Here is a 19344-nt window from a genome sequence, read left to right on the forward strand (position 1 = left end):
CAAAGTCAGAGCTATGGTTGCTTTCCTCAGATCAACTGCTATTGAGGAAATTTGCAAAGCTGCCACTTGGTCCTCGGTTCACACTTTCACTTCTCATTATTGTCTGGATACTTTATCCAGGAGGGATGGCCACTTTGGCCAATCTGTTTTGCAAAATCTTTTTTCGTAAATTGCCAACTTCCCTCCTCCCTTTTACTTAGCTTGGAGGTCACCCATGTGTGGGAATATGCTGCCTGCTTGTCCTGGGATAAAGCACAGTTACTTACCGTAACAGGTGTAATCCAGGGACAGCAGGCAGATATTTCCACAACCCTCCCACCTCCCCTGGTTGGCTTCTTAGCTTGGTATCTGAACTGAGGATCCTCACAGGAGATGCGCCCCCTAGTTCGGGCGGGAAGGCACGCGCGCATGCGCGATGCAGCACTTGAAAGCTCGAGATCTTCAAGCAAGTTGCTTTCGAGGCTGTCCGCTGCGGGGCTCCGTCGGTGACGTCACCCATGTATGGGAATATCTGCCTGCTGTCCCTGGATAACACCTGTTACGGTAAGTAACTGTGCTGTTGCGGGAAGGGGGGGAGTCGGCGACGTGCAGGCCCTGTGAACAGGAGCGGCAGAGGCGGCAGGACCATGAGCCCTCCTCCCGCCATCCGCCGCTTGCGCCGCTCCTGTCGTCCGATTCACCTGACGCATAAGCCTCAAGCCGCGGCCACGGACGGACACAGCACAGGAGATGAGGTCCCCACAGGAGATGAGCCGCCGCTGCTTGCAGCCAAGGTAGGTGCTGGGAAGAAGGCTGGGGACTCACGCATGCGCACTCATGCGGCCTCGGAACTACAGATCATGGAAGCACACAAATAGGAGTGCGCATGCGCAAGTTAGCCTTTTATTATATAGATTATCCTACTAGTTATTACCTCAACTCTCAGTTTTATGGGTATTGTCTGCACCACTCCCAGGTCAGAATTCTCCATCATGGGGTGAAGATCAAGCTGTTCATAACCACTGTCCCTTTTAATTTGGGAAAAGTATTATATTTTTTTTTCAACAATACCCAGCATCTTTTTTTTGTACGAAACCTAGCATCTATCTAGTCAGACATCCCTTTCCTACTGTAGTAGGTCAATATTCATCCCTTCAGTCTGGCAATGTCATCTAATTAACCAGTGCCCAATTCCAAGAGCTTATCTTGCCTGGGCAGAACTCTTCATTTCCACTACTGACATGCAATAATTTATCTGTTTTATATATTTACATATTTTTGAGAAATTAAGAAAAGTAAGTCTTCCTTTTGGTGTTAGGCTGATTTAGCTAGCTGATTAGTACTTCATGGATACATGTTATGAGAACCACATACATGCTACTGGAGGTAGATGATGGAAAATATTGCTGGTGGGAGGAGATAGATGCCAACAAGTTATGTGAGTAGGGGTGGGAGAAGGGTGCTGATGTTGGAAGACTCTGGAAAGAGAGGTAAAGGAGAAGAGAATAGATGTTCACAAATTCTATAAAAGTGCTCAAAATTGCACACAAAGTTTGGTGCATGTCCAATTTGTGTATGCAATTTAATTGAATAACAAGACACTTAGCACCCATTATTGGACACTAATAATCAATTATTGGTGTTACTTGGCATTTATGTGTGCATCTTGCTAGGTGGTATTCTATAAAGAAGTGTGCATAAATTTTTTTTAGTGTGCAACTAAAAAGAGACATTGCCTTGGGAGGGGCATGGACAGAGCAAGGGCATTTACTAAAAATACATGCAATATTACAGAATTTGGGGGATCATTGAGTGTAAATCTTCTTGAGTATGGATCTCTCTGCTAAATGCTATTCATTAAAGAGACATTTATTGAATCTAGTCCAAAATGTGGAGAAAGGGAAGAGCAAGTGTACATGCAGGAAAAGATGAAACAGGAAAAGCAAATGAATAGCCAATGTAAATATATTTACCAAATTGATCCACAGTGCCTCTTCCTTGCCCTGCAGATCCTGCAATTGTGTGGCTTTAATATGATCTTTAACATATAACGCTACCATGTCTTTCCTGAACAGATTATAGCTATATCCCAGGCATGGTTCTCCATGAACCATGTCTGTGATTGCTACTATATCCAACTCATCTTCGTCATCACAGCTTCTAGTTCCAGAATCTTGTTTCCCATACTTCGAGCAATGCTGCTTTCCAGACACTGCTCCTTTTTTCCATCTGTATAGAGGTATTCAGTGATTTACTTACTAGAGGGCTTATATTCAACCAGGGGCTTTTATCACCCTGCCCCATCACTTTTAGTTTAAAAGCCCTCTTCAGTAGATTAGCCAGCTACTGTCAAAAACACTTCTTCCCTTCTTTGATAGATGTATACCATCCCTACTCAGGAGCCCTTGGAAAATCATCCCATGGACCAGGAAACCAAAACGCTCTTGACAACACCATCCACATGGCCACACATTCATCTCCAGGATGTGTGCTTCTCTTACCTGACCCTTATCCTTGACAGGGAAGATGGATGAGAATACCACCTGCACACCTCACTGTTTTTCCTTCTCTCCCAGAGCTACATAGTCTTTTTTAATATGTTTGCAGGGGTACCTGGCAGAATCATTAGTGCCAATATGGATGAGCAGTATCAAATTATAGTCATCAAGCTTGATGAGTCTTGGCAATCTCTCCGTAACATCTTGGATTTTGGTACCAGACAGACAGCATACCTCCCGGGACATCATGTCTGGTCTGCAGATGGGCGCTTCTGTAACCCTCAGAAGGGAATCACTAATTAACACTACCTTACACCTGCTAGTGGTCATGAATTCAGCAATTTGGGGGATTTCAAGCATTTGTCCTTCCTCTCCCTGGGATGCTCTCATCTCCTCTACTTCCAGGGCAGCATACCAGTTCTTCAGTTCAAGGGTGAATGGAGTCATAGTATCCAGAATCTGACTCTAACTATCTTCCTTTAGCATAGCCTCTTCTTCCCCACTGCTGGAAATCTTTGATGCCTCATGAACTATTTCATCCATGTACCTCTCATTCTCAAGATGTTTCTCAGTCTTGCTACCTCCTCTCTCTGTTCCTTCCTTCATGAGGGATTCAAGCTGAAGACAGCTTGCACATGGAACCATTCCCTCTGCCTGGGCAACATTTTCTGTCTGCATAAAGAAATAAGATGTATCCTGAGCAGCAACTTTGGTGGCATGATGTTTCCCAGCCATACTGTAGTTGCAGAAGTACTTACACCTGGAAGAAAAAAGAAAGAACAGAAAAATCCTACCAAAGCAATGGCCTGTTCCTGGTTGGCTGAAGAGTCAAAAAAAGCTTCGACTTGGGATGGGTGGGAGGGAATTAACCTTAAGGGTCACCTGAGGAGTCTGATCTCTAAGAAATTCCTTAGAGATCCGCATACCATGGATGACGAGGCCAGTCTGGAGCAACTAGGGTCACTAGGCCGGGATGCGATGCAATCCAGCAGATGACCTAACCACAGAGGGAACATATAAAGGAGTTTGTGAGCTGGCTAAGAATGAATCAAGGCACCCAGAGCTAAACTTCCTTGCCATGTTCTTCGACTGAAGCAGCGCCTGACCTTCGAGTTCCTGGCTGAAGCCATCAAGTCCATCTGTGGATGGCCCCTGTGCTGCATGACAAGACGGAATGCTCTTCGCAAGAGGGACCATTCTCCCGGGACCAGGACTTATTGAGTGAAGAAGTCTGCATGTAAGTTGTCGACTTTGGCCACATGCACTGCAGAGAGAGACAGAAGATGTAACTCCACCCAGAGAAACAGCATGCAAGCTTCCTGGCCCAAGGAAGCACTTTCTGTGCCCCCTGATGATTCACATATGCCACCATAGTAATGTAATGTAATGTAATTTATTTCTTATATACCGCTACATCCGTTAGGTTCTAAGCGGTTTGAAGAAAATATACATTAAGATTATAAATGAGAAGTAAGAAGGTACTTAAAAAATTCCCTTACTGTCCCGAAGGCTCACAATCTAACTAAAGTACCTGGAAATTAATAAAGAAGAGAAAATAAAGATGGTTGAAAAAAGAAAAATTCTATGTGAATTTATAGGATGGAAATTAAACTGACAGTGAAGAACTGTATGAAAAATACATGTGGAATTCAGTTAGAGAGGGTAGGTTACAATCTATTTATGGTATTTGTTTAATTGGAAGGTGTTAAGGTGGGTAATTTGGGGGAAGGTTATTTGAAGGTAGGTGAATCTTCTGGAGGTAAAAGAGGAGGGGTTAAGATATTTGGATTAATTTTTTGAAAAGCAGGGTTTTGATTTCTTTTCTGAATGTTTTGAAGTTGTCTGATATTGTCATAAGATTGGAGATGGAATGGTTGATTTTTGTTGCTTGTGTTGCTAGAAGGTTGTCAAACATTTTCTTGCGTTGTGTGCCTTTGAGTGGGGGGAAGGCGAAAGGGTTCGAGGTTCTTCTGTGTCTTGATGTGGAGATTTGGTTTAAGCGGTTATTTAGATAGGAGGGGGGAAGAGCCGTGTAATGCTTTGAATATCAGGCAGTAGAATTTGAATTGGATTCGTGCTTGTATGGGTAGCCAGTGAGAGTCTAAGAAGGCAGTTGTTATGTGATCATATTTTTTGAGTGAGCAGATCAATCTGAGGGCAGTGTTTTGTATGGTCTGGAGTTGTTTTATCATAGTGGCTGGACAAGGAAGATATAGGGAGTTGCAATAATCCAGCAGACCTAAGACTAGGGATTGGACGATTAGTCTAAATTGTGCTTGGTCAAAGAATTTTCTGATTTTACGGAGATTTCTCATGGTTAGAAAAGCTTTCTGGGTTGTTTTGTTGATCTGGGGCTGCATTGTGCAACATCTGTCTATCGTAACTCCTAGGAGTTTTAGTTCGGGTTGTATTGGGTATTTGGTATTTTTGATTTTCAGTTCAGTGATGGTAGGAGTTTGGGCTTTTTCGAGCAAAAGGAATTTTGTTTTTTCAGAATTTAGTTTTAGTTTGTGATCCATCATCCATTTTTCTACTGTGTCTAAGGTTGTTTCTAGCTTTGTTGTGGTGGTTGTCTCTGATGGGTCGAATGGGAGGATTATGGTGATGTCATCAGCATAGCTGAAAGATGTGACATCTAGGGTATCTAAAGTGGCTCCTAGGGAGGAGATAAAGAGGTTGAAGAGCATAGGTGAGAGAGGTGATCCTTGTGGAACTCCGCAGGGATTTGTCCATGGTTCTGATTTGATATCATTGCATTTTACCCTGTATAGTAGTGCTGTCTGAGAAAACTCACCTTTTTCCCTTCCAGAGTGGGCAGGAGAGTAACACCAGCTGAATAACCCAAAGCTCCAGACAATCGATTGACCAATGCTTCTGACATGGAGTCCACTGCCCCTGAATGGAGTGGGTTCCCACAGTAAGCACCCCAGTCCAATAGGCTGGCATCCGATATGAGAGGGATCCACCCGTGATCTGAAGAAGCTTGCCTGGTGTAAAGCCTTCCCTTGAAGCTACCAGCACAGACTGCTGCAAACTGGTTGCATCCAGGGGAGTGGCATCTTAAGGGAATGATGCTGCAGAGACCACAAAAAGAGGATGGACTCCTGCAGAAGGCATGTGCACTTTGGTTTAGGGAACAGCCTCCAGGGAGGCTGCTATGGAAGATCCAGGAGATCTTGGATTTGTTTCTGAAGGTTCAGAAGAAAAACATCCAGTTGTTTAAGTAAGGATAGACCTGGACACCCTGCCTGCAGAGAAAGACTGCTACAACTACCATCACCTTGGTGAAAGCATGGAATGCTGTCATAAGTCCAAAGGGCAGAGCTGCAAACTAGAAATGCTATTGCAGAACATGAAAATGGAGAAACCTGTGATGCTCTGGGTAGATTGAAATATGGAGGTAAGCCTCCATGAAATCCAAGGACACTAGAAATTCCTGGGGAGAGACATCAGCTATGACTGTGTACAAGATTTCCACGTGAAAATGAGGAATCTGCTATAAACCATTGACCTACTTGAGATCCAGAATGGGTTTCCAGTCCTCTGAGCCTTTCTGTGGCATGATGAAGTATAAGGAGTAATAGCCTAAGCCCGACTCAACGTCTGGAATGGGCTCTAATACTCAGATATTCAAGAGATTCTGCAGGGTAGCACAAATTCTTGACTCTTTCTCTGGCCGACCTACCGGAGAATCTAAAAAGAGATCAGAGGCAAAATAATTATAGCTTGTGCCCCTCCCATATGATGTCCAACATCCATTGATCCAAAGATATTCGAGCCCACTCCTGGTAAAATGGAGACAGTCAGCCCCTGATATGAAGAAGCTCCAACTGACTTCTAGCGTCATTGGGGCTTTTGCGGGGCAACAGCACAGGAACTGGATGCCTGAGGACATCTGGAATTGGAATTGTTATAATGCCATTGATATCCCTTGAAATATCTCTGGAAGGAAGAGCCTTAAGATCCCTGAGAAAATTTGTGGGAGATATGAAAAGTACTATGGTCCCCTCCTGAAATCCGGTGAGGCTTGTTCATAGGGATAGACTTAGGGCAGTGATCAGCAACACTGACTATGAAGTCATCCAGATCTTTCCCAAAAGGAAGATGACCCTTGAAAGGAAGTGTGTTGAAAAGTGGCCTTAGAGGTAGTTCCAGCCCAAATACAGATCCAAAGAAACTGGCGTGCCAACACAGCGTAAGCCGAGACCTTACTGAGAACTCTAATGAGATCATAAAGGGCATCTGCCACATAATCCACACCTTCCATCACTAGCTAGTGATAGGCATTAGAGAATGACACGGGGAAAAAATCTGAACCTATCAATGCTCTGTCACTGGAACACCGTCACCTTCAACGCCCCGTCCCTGCCATCCCTTTCACTGCCCCATCCCCGTTCCTGCCGTCCCCTTCACCGCCCCATCCCCGTAGCATCCACCCTTTCCTCTCGCCACCTCACTGCTCTTTGGCATACCTCGTGCGGTCCTTGCATCTCCCTCCCTCTTACTTTCACGGTGCGTTTTAAGGTTTGAGTAGCTTGTCGAAAGCTGCCGGAGTGTTCGTGCAGTCGCGTGCGTGTGTGGAAGCTTCTCTGATGCAACCGAAAGTTGCGTCAGAGGAGAAGCTTCTGCCCACACACGCACGCGACTGCACATACCCTCCAGCGGCTTTCAACAAGTCTCAAACCTTAAAACGCACCATGAAAGTAAGGGGGACGGAGGGAGATAGATAGATTCGTATAAGTAGGAAGGAGGGAGGGGGCTGCGTGCGATTGGTGACCGTGTGCATTCCCTCCCTTAACTGCGGGGACATGGCCATTCACTGGTTTCGCAGCCCTGGAGGACCCGGAAGAAGTGAAGCCCGAAGCTCCCTTACCCTCCCCCAACGTGCTGCAACATGTAGTACACAAATGTTGTTCCGGTGTCAATCTGGTGCAATCCACACATGTAGTCAACAGATGAGCTGAGAAGTCCATCCCAATCAATTTTCAATGAAATCGTGGGATTTTGAGGCATAAATCAAGCTTAGAAAAAAAAAGATCAAATTCATGCCAAAAATGGAAAAAAATAAACACTTTTCAAAAATAAAAAATAGAAAAACTTTAGGGGCTAATTTAATGTTTTGGTTAGACTTTGGTCAGATTATCTATAGAGCCCATTATCTGCGCAACAACTGCAAAGAGCTTTGAAGATGGCTCTTAAATTGACATCTAATGTTACACATTGGGAACTCCAGCATAATTATCAGATAAGCTTATCGGATGACAATAAGTCAGTCTCCTTGATGTCTCAAATGTTTGCACTCTTGTGCATCTTTGGGCCATCAATTTTGGTCTTGTCCTAAGGTTCTTTCGTTTTGGAATGCCTTGGGACAGTTCATATCGTTTTAACTTTTGGAAAAGGAGATAATAAAAATCTTCTGTTTAAATGTTTAAAAGAGAGGAAAAAGGATCTCAGAAACCTGCTCGGAACTGTATTGATCAAGGAATAAATCCGAGTCTGACAGGTTCCAGTCCTCTATCATCGATCCTTCAAAAAACCTCTCTTGCGATTAAGTGTATGTGAACTGACTTCAAAAATAAGTGTCTATGTTAATAACTCACATATCACTAACTTCTGTGTGTCAATGTGATTATGTCAACTCAAGCACTTTAGTTATGCAGCAATAAAAAGCTCATATTTTGAAAATACAATAGTCTCAGCAATATCTCGAGTGCCCCAAAACTTATGGAATGAAAAACTCTTCTTAAAGAACTGATAACTTATCTTAGTGCAGTCACATCCCTACGGGACCCGTTTCGCCGCAAGGCTTCTTCTGGGGGTCACTTAAATTGACTGCTTATTTCAATGTCACAATATGACTGCATCTCCCATTGCTCGCATTATCCTATACATAATGAGAGAAAAAATTTAATTAATCTATTGCTTAATGCTGACATGTAAACTCCTTTACCAAAATCTTTTTATTAATGGATGCAGCTTTCACTTGGCGCTGCGCCTTACTGGGATGATAAACAAATTCCTACTCAAATACTTTCAATATAAAACATTGGCTGTTTTTTGTAAAATAAGATAGTAACTGTTTTTAATGAAATAAAAATGGCATCTAACTGATAAAAAACACCAACATTAGAATTGCCATTATCATTCTTTACTGATATAAAACTCAGGCAAAGAAGCATTTTTATCATAGAAATCACAATGTTTGAAGTGGTTACTTGGCCTGAATGTTATACTTTTCAAAATTATAACTTTATTTACTGTTGGAACAATACCGGATTATTCAAACTCTGACATCCATCAGATAGTCGACTTATGATCTTATGTGAAGCTTTATATTAGATTGACTATAAATTATATCTTTAGAAGGTTTTAATAGACTGGTAACCTTTGACCTTCACAAAAGAGACAAACCTGCTGCTATGAAGTTTGACTATTTTACACAGAAACTCTGGAATAATTGCTGCACGCCTGTAAGTAGACCCTATATTACATTAATGATTTTGATTTATACATTTTTATTTGTCCTGATACCGTTTGGTTTCAGGTTAAGACTATTTTACAGTTCACTCTAAATGCTAGTCCTAGAGAGAAGGTTTTTGTTTTTTTTTAACACTTACCCCTCCAGGTATATACTATTGTCAGTTTTTAGCTCTGTTTATTCACAGACATCACTAGGTTCCATTTTATGTTTGTCTCACTAATAGGCACAGTGATATATAGGTTTTATAATTAAACTTGACCATTCACTTGCAACATCGCTGTGCATCCTAAGTACTGGAAGTAGTAGAAAAGTAGTGGGCATAATTGAAAGCAGCTATTGTAAGCACAACAAACCATTTTGTAAGAAAACTAAGAATTGTAAAAGTAAGAGGAAAAGAAAGTCAATTTAGTTCTCAAAACTAGTAGTTGGAAAAGTAAGAAAAATGAGGTTAGCCTATAGATTGCAGACTGGCAAAAATATCTGGAAAAGTTAAGAGAAGTTGGTAGAGTAGTCAGGAAAGTAAAGATGCAACTGGAATAAAAAAATAGCTGACATGGTAAAACAGGGGGGACAAAGCAATTTTTTAAATATATGTTAGTTATAGGAGGAAGTACAAAAATGGCAAGTGAGACTACAAGGTAAAGGAAAGGAATATGTAGAAGCTGATTTATGTTGTGTTTACAGCAGAAGGGCTGGGAGAAGGACTACAGAAGGAAAATGTAAATCGGGATGGAGAAGTGGTAGATCCTGAACAATTTTCAGAGGATAATGTTTGTGAAGAGCTAGCTAAACTAAACATGCACAAAGTGATGGGGCCAGATAGCAAACATCCGGGGGTACTGAAGGAACTTAGAGAAGTTCTGGTGGGTCTGCTGGCTGACCTATTCAATGTTTCTCTAGATTCGGGAGTAATACCAGAAGACTGGATAAAGGTGAATGTGGTCCCTATTCACAAAAGCAGAAGTAAGGAAGAGGTAGGGAACTACAAGTCAATAAGTCTAACTTCTGTGATAAGTAAATTAATGGAAACACTTTTAAAGCAAAGAATAGTGAGGTTTCTGTAATCCAGTGGATTACAGGACCTGAGGCAACATGGTTTCACTAGAAGCAGGACTTGTCAAACAAATCTGATCAATGTCTTTGACTGGGTGACCAGAGAATTGGATAAAGGGAATACACTAGATATGGTGTATTTATATTTTATCAAAGCCTTTGATATCATTCCACACAGGCATCAAATGAAATGAGTGCCCTCGGTATGGGCCCCAAAGTGACAAACTGGGTTAGGAACTGATTGAATGGAAGGTAACAGAGGGTAGTGCTAAATGAGGCTCACTCTGAAGAAAGGGTAGCTACCAGTAGTGTGTCGCATGGTTCAGTTCTCAGGACTGTTTTTAAAAACATTTTTTAAAGTGATATTGCTGAAGAGCTGTCTAGTAAGGTTTGCCTCTTTCACACAATACCAAAATCTGCAATAGGGTAGACACCCTTGATGGTGTGAATAATAGAAGGAAGAATAGTGCACAATTTGAGCAGTTAAAAGTTAATGTTACAAAAATTAGGGTAATTAATTTGGGATGCAAAAACCTAAGGGAATGGTAGCTTAGAGGGTGAAGAACTTTTGTGCATGAAAGAAGAGCAGGACTTTGGTGTGATTGTATGTGATCTTAAGGTGATCAAACAGGTAGAAAATGTGACAGCAAAAACTAGAAGATGCTTAGGTGCATAGAGGAATAATCAGTAGGAAAAAGGATGCAATGATGCCCTTGTATAAGAATCTGGTGAAGCCTCATTTAGAATATTATTTATAATTCTAGAGACTGTAGGAGTTTATACTGATCATACATGTTTGTATGCATAAGGCCTGCATTAGCCTGAGGTTTATGAACCAAACTTTGACTACAACATAAGCATCTTGTCATGGCTACTTGAAGACATCCTTTGTGCACTGCCCAGACTGACATTCCTAGGAACATCTGTTTCTCTTGGTTGAGAAACCTACAGAGTGAGATTTAATTATGTGGCATGAGGTAACCCTCATTAGGGATACAGCAGTAGCACCTCTAATAAGGTGAGCCATCTGCAAGGCCAGAGTTCTCAATATCCTCCCCCCCCTTTTACAAAACCGTAATACAGTTTTTAGTGCTGCCTGCAGCGGTAACAACCCTGATGCTCATATAATTCCTATGAGCATTAGAGCTGTTACTACCGCAGCTGGCGGTAAAAAAACATGCTACAGTTTTGTAAAAAAAGGGGGGAAGGGTATATTTTTTTTGCAAAACAGCCATCCTGGACTATACTGATACTATCCACATCTAGTTAGCTCAGTAGTCCTAATTAACCATGGCCCTCCAATACCAGCAAGTCTTTGTGTGCCCAGCTCATCCAATCAGAGAACTGTTCTATGCATGATACAATGTCCTCTATATCATGCACTCTTGCAGCATAAGAAAAGGCAGGGAGGAAGCAGAAACAGAGGAGAGACTCTCAGGAAGGAGAGATATATTTTTCTCTGATAGGTGTTATTTTACCAGCCAATATGAAGTTCCAGAAAACAGGCTGAGTGCTTCTTACTCAGTACTCATGAACTAGAACTCATATGTATTAGCTGTACTGAGTAGTATCTTCGCCACAGCTAATACTAGTTCTTGAGAAGTGCTGTGTCCATTCCAGCTTCACTGCTGAGAAAGCCTTCTGCTACAATCACAGACTGAATATACAGTGCAGTGAGGCATCCTATCAATACAATCTTGTCCAGGAGCAAGCTGTGAAATACCATTTTGAAGTCTGAGAGAAAGAGAGGTAAGTCCTGCCATAAGGGGGAAATAACAGAATTTTTGTGAGTACATCCAAAGGGCATGAGACAGTGTCATACTTCTTATGGTCTAGTGCAGTGAATCACAAACTGTGTGCCCCGGCAGATTCCAGGTGTGCCGCAAGATGCCGGCGAGGAGGAGAGGCGCCGGCACTGGTTGACTGCTTACAGGATGTGTCTCTCGTGGCGAGAGGCATTTCATGTAGTCAATCAGCTGGCGCCTGCGCCTCTCCTCCTTGCCAACGCCTCTGCTCCTTCTACTCACCTCTCCTTCTGTAGCATCCAATGGCGGTAATAGGAGGCTCAGGGCTGCAGGAGGACATCTGCGCATGCTCAGACATCAACGTGATAACGTCACACATGTGCCTGATATCATCATGTCAATGTCCACACATTTCTGGATACCTTCCTGCTGCAACCCCAAGATTAGTGTGCCACAACTTAAAAAATTTGCAACATAGTGGCCTAGTAAGAAATAATGCATTGCTAAGTTCCAAATGTGAATTAGGACCAGGGTGGATAAAATTCAGTGATTTAAAAACATGTAAAAAAAAAAAATCAGATTTTTAAACAATAAAATGCATATTTAGAGGGAAAAAAAAAATCAATCTAAAGATAGATTTCTTTTTAAGATACATTAAAGTCCAAAAGTTATTCATCATGAAATAAGGATAAGTTTTTTAATTATGTAGCATGAAGCTGTATATTCATGCAATGTTTAATTTTGTTTTTTTTTGTAAATGAATTCCATTAATCCATTCATAATGTTCCTGACAATTTTTCTATCTAGAAGATATTATCACAGATGCTTGGTTTTGCATTTCTCAAAACTGTGAATTTCTCTCTGCAGAGATAACATGCTTCTTCACAGCAAAAATGTTATAAAATATACACAATTGAGAAAAAGACCTTAGCTTTATTGTTCCTTTGCAGTTTGATGTACACAGAATCAACTCCTTACCTCTTAAGTATACCTGCACAAGGATCTAAGTTTGAGGAAGGAAGCGCAAGCAGTATAAATGAAAGTGAAACCTTTTGAGCAAAAATACTTCACAAGTCTTGGGATCTTTGTGTGTATAGCTTGAGGTTTATCATATTAATTCTCTCCTTGGAGGAGAAAACTTATAATAGCAGCAGGTCATAAAAGAGACTCAGTTTGGGAATATTTTAATTAAGTTCCTCTTCCAATGGATAAGGCAGGCATGCATGCAAAATGTAAACAATGCAACAAAGAAATGCAATACCTGGTGGTCTGAATGAAACATATTCATGAGCGCCAAACTTTGAATCTTGCTCTGCTTCTTCAGGGAAGCTCCACTGCGATTGGGAGCTGCCCACTGTTCAAGCTGCAGCCCTCTGCCACAGGGGGAGGACGTTGGGTTGGCATGGGAGACGAGCTCCGCCTCCCGACGTCCCTTGTGGTGCTAAGCGCCAAACTTTGAATCTTGCTCTGCTTCTTCAGGGCAGCTCCATTACGATCGGGAGCTGCCTCACCATTCAAGCCACAGCCTTCTGCCACAGGGGGAGGAAGTTGGGCCGGTGTGGGAGACGAGCCCCGCCTCCCAACATCCCTTGCGGCGCTAAATGCCACCATTTAGGGAGGTGCACCTAGTGGTGTATCACCTAAGGCGCACGCCAAAGGTGATACTTTAGTGTGCTCCTTTGTGCGGCGACTGAAGGGCGACAACTGACCACGGTAACACACACCAAAATAAAAGTCCACCAGGCCAGCCTACACTCAGATCACATAATGAGAACCCCCAATCACACTAATCCTACCACTTCTATATATCACCTGCATTGCTGCTACCCACTGTGCGCTTTCTACATGCAGCACCACCACCTCATTGCACTCCACTCAACAACAACAATTCAAACCCTCACACCAAATGAACACACCAACAACTCAACATGGACACCACCAGAACATCATACCCATTCTTTGGAACAAATGCAATAAGAACAATAAAGACAACAAACAAAAGAAAAAACTTCTTATCAAAGCAAACATCACTCTAAAGCCCATCAGTCATCAACACACCAAACCAAACAACAAAACTATCTCCCCGATCCCTTGCATGTATGTTAACGCAAGGTCAGTAGCAAACAAACTACTCCTCTTAAATGAGCTAATCACAACCAATAACATAGAGCTGTCTCTCATCACAGAAACGTGGCTAAAAGAACAAAATAGCCCAGAACTCGTGTGAATATATCAACCCCACCATATTCTGGACTAAAACAGGTGCCATAATCCAAGACTATAACCCCAAAGACTTCATCTCACAATGGAGCCATCTAAATTCAACAACCCTAGATGAGCTAGCCCCAGAACAAACAAAAAACATAATCTATAGAAAATCAGACAAATGGTTCAACAATGAACTACTCCTGCTCAAAAGACAATGCAGACAACTAGAAAGAAAATGGAGAAAAAAGAGTCATGATTCCACAAAAACAGCATGGAGAAAACTAAACAAAAACTGAAAGAATAAAGAAAGACATACACTTCCCCCTCCAAATCTGTGGTTTCAGCATCCATGAATTCGGTTATTTGCAATTTTTTTAGGAGGGGGGAAGCTTCATTTCAGACCTTCCCTGCCTCCCTCCCACATTCCCCCCGGCATCCCGGCCTTAACTGGTGGTCTAGCGGGTTTTCATGGCAGGAGCGATCTTCCTACGCTCCTGCCCTGTGCAGATCGCCAATAGGAAATGGCTGCTTTGAGCTCCCGTCATAGTTTCAAGAGACTACGGAAGCTCACGGCAGCCATTTCCTATTGGCGATCTGCACGGGGCAGGAGTGTAGGAAGATCGCTCCTGCCCCGAAAGCCTGTTAGACCACCAGGTAGGGCCGGCACGGCTGCCCAGCCCAGAGAGGAATGATCTTCACTCTGCCCAGCCTGACACCGAAGCAGGGAAAGAGGAGACCGAAGCACCCGCACTGGCCACTGCAAACACGCACGGAAGGAGGCGATCGGAGGCGGAGACCACCAGGTAAGGTCCGGGGGTAGATCAGAGCCGGTACAAAGTTATTCACAATTTTTCACACTTCGCGGTCCGGCTCTGCCCCTAACCCCTGTGAATACCGAGGGAGAGGTGTACTACACAAAGCAAATAGAAGAATCCCAAAACACAAAAAAGCTCTTCCAACTAAAAGAACTCACAGACACCAAATCCTACCTAACCAATGACAACACCCCCCCCCGCCCTCAGCCACCCTCTTAGCGGCATTCTTCAAAAACAAAATCGCAACTATCAGGTCCACTTTCAATGGAACACCTACGCCCCTAGAAGAGATCACAACACCCCTCACAGAGAAAGAATCAGTTGCAGCAGACAGAACCTGGTCCCACTTCCCACCTATACAATGGTCAGACCTAAACAAACTCTATAATAAATACAGCCACACAGCCTGTGACCTCAACCAATGTCGCCCATACCTATTGAAAACCTCCAGTACACTATTTCGCGACCTCCTTATGCAATGGATACAAACTTTACTCACAGATGGCCTCTTCCCACAAGACCTCAGCAAAATCGTCATCAGTCCGATCCTAAAAGACCCTAAAGGGCTGACAGATAAACCCTCCAACTACAGACCCATAGCTTCAATACCACTTTATGTCAAGCTAATGAAAGGCCTCATAGCTAAAGTCTTTACCTTATACCTAGAAAACCACAACTTAGTCCACCCTACACAATCTGGCTTCAGAACCAACTACAGCACTGAGACCCTACTAGGATCACTCATGGACACAGCTAGACAATTCTGATTATTCAACTAGATCTCTCCGCAGCTTTTGACCTGGTAGACCATGACATCCTCCTACAAATACTAGACTCAACAGGAATCACTGGCAAGGTACTATCATGGTGTAAAGGAGTTCTACAATCCAGAATATACAGAGTTAAAACAAACAAAGAAAAATCAGAACCATGGTCTAATCCCTGCGGTGTACTCCAATGATCACCACTATCTCCCTCAGCTCTTGCCTAGACAAACTAGGCCTTACCTCCTACAGCTATGCAGACAACATCACCATTCTACTTCCTTTTGGCCAACCAGCGCCCTCCATGGCAGGCACAATACACTTGATAAAGTAGCAACATGGATGAAAGAACACAAACAAACTAAATCCTGACAAAACAAACTTCAGCCTCCTTGAAAATAGCAAAACCCCAACTGTAACAAACCTAGTAATAAACTCAATCTCATACCCCATCCAACCCACTCTAAAACTCCTGGGAATGCTGATAGACAGAGGATGCACCATGGAGCCATAAATCAACAAAACAATAAAAAAAATCATTCGCAGTCATGAGAAACCTAAGGCAAGTTCAAAAATTCTTCGACAAAAAACAGTTCCAATTTATGATACAATCCCTAGTCCTAGGTCTAATGGACTACTGCAACATACTATATCTCCCTTGTCCAACAACCATGATAAAACAACTACACACAGTACAAAACACAGCCCTAAGTCTTATCTATTCGCTGAAGAAATACGAACACATTACAGAGGCATACCACGACTCACACTGGCTCCCAATACAAGGAAGAGTACTTTTCAAATTCTACTGCCTACCATTTAAAGCCCAAAACGGAGACAGCCCAGCCTACTGGAACAACCAACTAAATCAATCCACCTCAACCAGACACAGGAGAACCCACGCAACATTCACGCACCCTCCAACCAAAAACGTCAAATGAAAAAAGCTGTACGACAACCTCCTAGCCACTCGAGCAGCAAAACTGTACCATCAACTCTCCAATCTACTGATCTCAACCACAGACTATAAAACCTTCAAAAAAGAAACAAAAACCCTACTATTCAAAAAATACGTAAAACCAAACTAACGCAACTAGATCTACCTCAAGATTCACCTGCAATACTCTCCAATCCTTAGCAACTTAGAAAATGTCCAGACTACTCCTTATGTACTTCTAAATGTCTTGACAATTCATATGTAATCCACCTTGAACCACAAGGTAATGGCGGAATAGAAATCACTAATGTAATGTAATAACAGAAACGGTATTGTGCTGCTTCACCGACTTCCTCATGAACAGAAAATGCACCATCAAAAATGATAGTGTATACTCCAACAACTGGAGGGCCTTCTGTGGAGTTCCGCAGGGATCACCGCTATCACTTACTCTTTTCAACCGGTTTATGAGCTCACTCAAAGACATCCAACTTGAAGATGAGAGCATACTTGGATGACATCTTACTCCTCATACCAGTGGCAGGAAACCAAACTGACGCTCCTAAGAAAATCTCTGATAATATAGAAAAAATCCAAGCATGGGCAACTGCTCAAAAACTAAAACTAAACTCCTCTATTTCTACAATGCCCAACAAACAGTACCAACAAGTGTCACGCTCCAGTCGGGCAAAAACCTCCAAAATTCTAGGCTGTATACTAGACTCCACATTATCCATGGAGCCGCAAGTATTCCATCTTCGAAAGAAAGCCCTCTTCACCATGAAACAACTAAGTCTCATCAGGCCATACATCCACCAGCATCACTTTGCCACCATTATCCAGATGATGATTCTATCCCAACTGGATTACTACAACTCCGTCTATCTGGGAATCAACGCCACCCTTACCCACAAAATGCAACTGATGCAAAACACTGCAGTAAGACTCATCTTTGGTCTGAAAAAATACAACTCCATTTCAACCCACCGCAAACAACAGCCAGTATCATACATCACATTATCTACGGTAACTCATCAGTCCCATTGCTGTGAACAAGGCTGCCCTGTAAACATCTAAAAGCTAAGTTACTCAGCATTTCATATTCTGCTCTTTTGACTGGTTTTCAGCATTATATCTGCTTAATTTCTCTTCTCCTCCCTGTTTCTTACTAAAAAAAAATATAAAAAAGCACAAAAAAAATCCTTCTCTTTCCTCTGTTAAATCTTATTTCCTCTTCCTGCATTTTTGTTTAAAATACTGTGTTTTAGGTGGTATAGAGCCTATATTTCTGGTGCCTGTGGCTCAGGGTGACTAAAGTAGGGAAAATCCTGTTATAAATCCTGTGTTTTAGGGTAGCACTGATAGAACCTGCAGTTTTGTTTAAAATACTGTGTTTTAGGTGGTATAGAGCCTATATTTCTGGTGCCTGTGGCTCAGGGTGACTAAAGTAGGGAAAATCTGTTATAAATCCTGTGTTTTAGGGTAGCACTGATAGAACCTGCAGTTTTGTTTAAAATACTGTGTTTTAGGTGGTATAGAGCCTATATTTCTGGTGCCTGTGGCTCAGGGTGACTAAAGTAGGGAAAATCCTGTTATAAATCCTGTGTTTTAGGGTAGCACTGATAGAACCTGCAGTTTTGTTTAAAATACTGTGTTTTAGGTGGTATAAAGCCTATATTTCTGCCTTATTAGTAGTCTTACTTATAGTCCCACCAACCCCAGGGACCACTATTCATATATAGAGACCCATATAATCAGGACTACTCAAATCAAGTCACTTCACAACCAATCAAGATGACCTTTATTCTATGCAATCACTGTGGTGCTTTAATTCCAAGACATACTATTTGGAGGCTTAAGGCTTGCCCCATCTGTCTTCAACTTGCCAGTATTAAGGAGGAGCTCTGCAAACTTAAACAGGAATTGAATACAATTAAAGCAATTCCATCACTCCACAAAATCATACCAACTTACCACCTCTACCTCAAAGAATAAAACAGCCCAGGAATAAATGGGTCACAGTAGGCTCAGGAAGACTGCAACATGTAACACAGAAACATCCACCTTCACTAATATTACCTCTACAGAATTCCTTCGCTCCACTAGTGCACTGCGATACTCAGGAAAACAGAAGGGAGGTGGGACTGGAACCAATGAAGGTAACTCAAGAGAACAAGCGCACCCTAAGTACAAATAAAAAAGCCAAAAACAGAAAACTATTACTGTTGGGGGATTCCATCATCAGAGGCATTAACCTTGGAACACAGGGCGAGGAGACCAAAATAGTGAAATGTCTTTCAGGATCCTCAGCTACCAGGAGTTCCAGGCAAATACTGGCTATAATTAAGGAAGAAACTAAGGATTTTAACACTGATGTTGTTATCCATCTGGGAACAAATGACCTGGCCAACTCCACACTTGCAGCACAGAAAGCTTTTCGGGAGCTTGGTGAGGGCGTGAAACCTTTTGTAAAGACTTTAGCTTTTTCTGAGATACTGCCTACATATGGAAAAGGAGAGCAAAGAGTGAAAAACACAGAGGACTTTAATAGATGGCTCAGAGCTTGGTGTCATCAAGAAGGCTTCAGGTACATAGGAGGATGGGGAAATACATGGAAGGACAAGAAGCTATATTGCACTGATGGGCTACATATTACTACAGCAGGAAAAAGAAACCTTGCAGAGAAATTTAGACAATATTTTTCTAGGCATTTAAACTAGAAGGTGGGGGGTGGTGTATGTACGAAGGACAATTATAGAGACCACCCCCGGCAAAAGAAAAGATGTGATAGTAGTAAAGGCTGCAACATAAGCAATATCAGCAACTCATTTCTTAGTATTGCAACGGAAAGTGAAACGACACAA

The 19344-nt window shown here is 42.3% G+C and overlaps 1 protein-coding gene across 31 annotated transcripts in view; it reads right to left on the reverse strand.

Annotated features, from left to right (window-relative positions):
• The window catches only part of FOXP2 (forkhead box P2), a 979918-nt gene that overhangs the window by 357168 nt on the left and 603406 nt on the right, over positions 1 to 19344 (reverse strand). The window contains exons 1-2 of one of the 31 annotated variants that reach the window (XM_033957735.1): positions 5993 to 6852; positions 3584 to 3741 (exon numbers count right to left, since the gene is read on the reverse strand). The exons of 29 other annotated variants lie outside the window; for them this stretch is intronic. Coding sequence is in view for 1 of the 2 variants with exons in the window: in XM_033957724.1 (XP_033813615.1) it covers positions 5993 to 6039 (47 nt within the window). In the remaining variant the exon portion in view is untranslated. Of the gene's footprint in view, positions 1 to 3583; positions 3742 to 5992; positions 6853 to 19344 lie in introns of those variants that run through there. One more of the 31 variants, XM_033957724.1, reaches the window with a different exon arrangement.

The sequence above is a fragment of the Geotrypetes seraphini genome, chromosome 9 (assembly GCF_902459505.1).
Source record: "Geotrypetes seraphini chromosome 9, aGeoSer1.1, whole genome shotgun sequence".
In the NCBI taxonomy this organism is placed as follows: domain Eukaryota; kingdom Metazoa; phylum Chordata; class Amphibia; order Gymnophiona; family Dermophiidae; genus Geotrypetes; species Geotrypetes seraphini.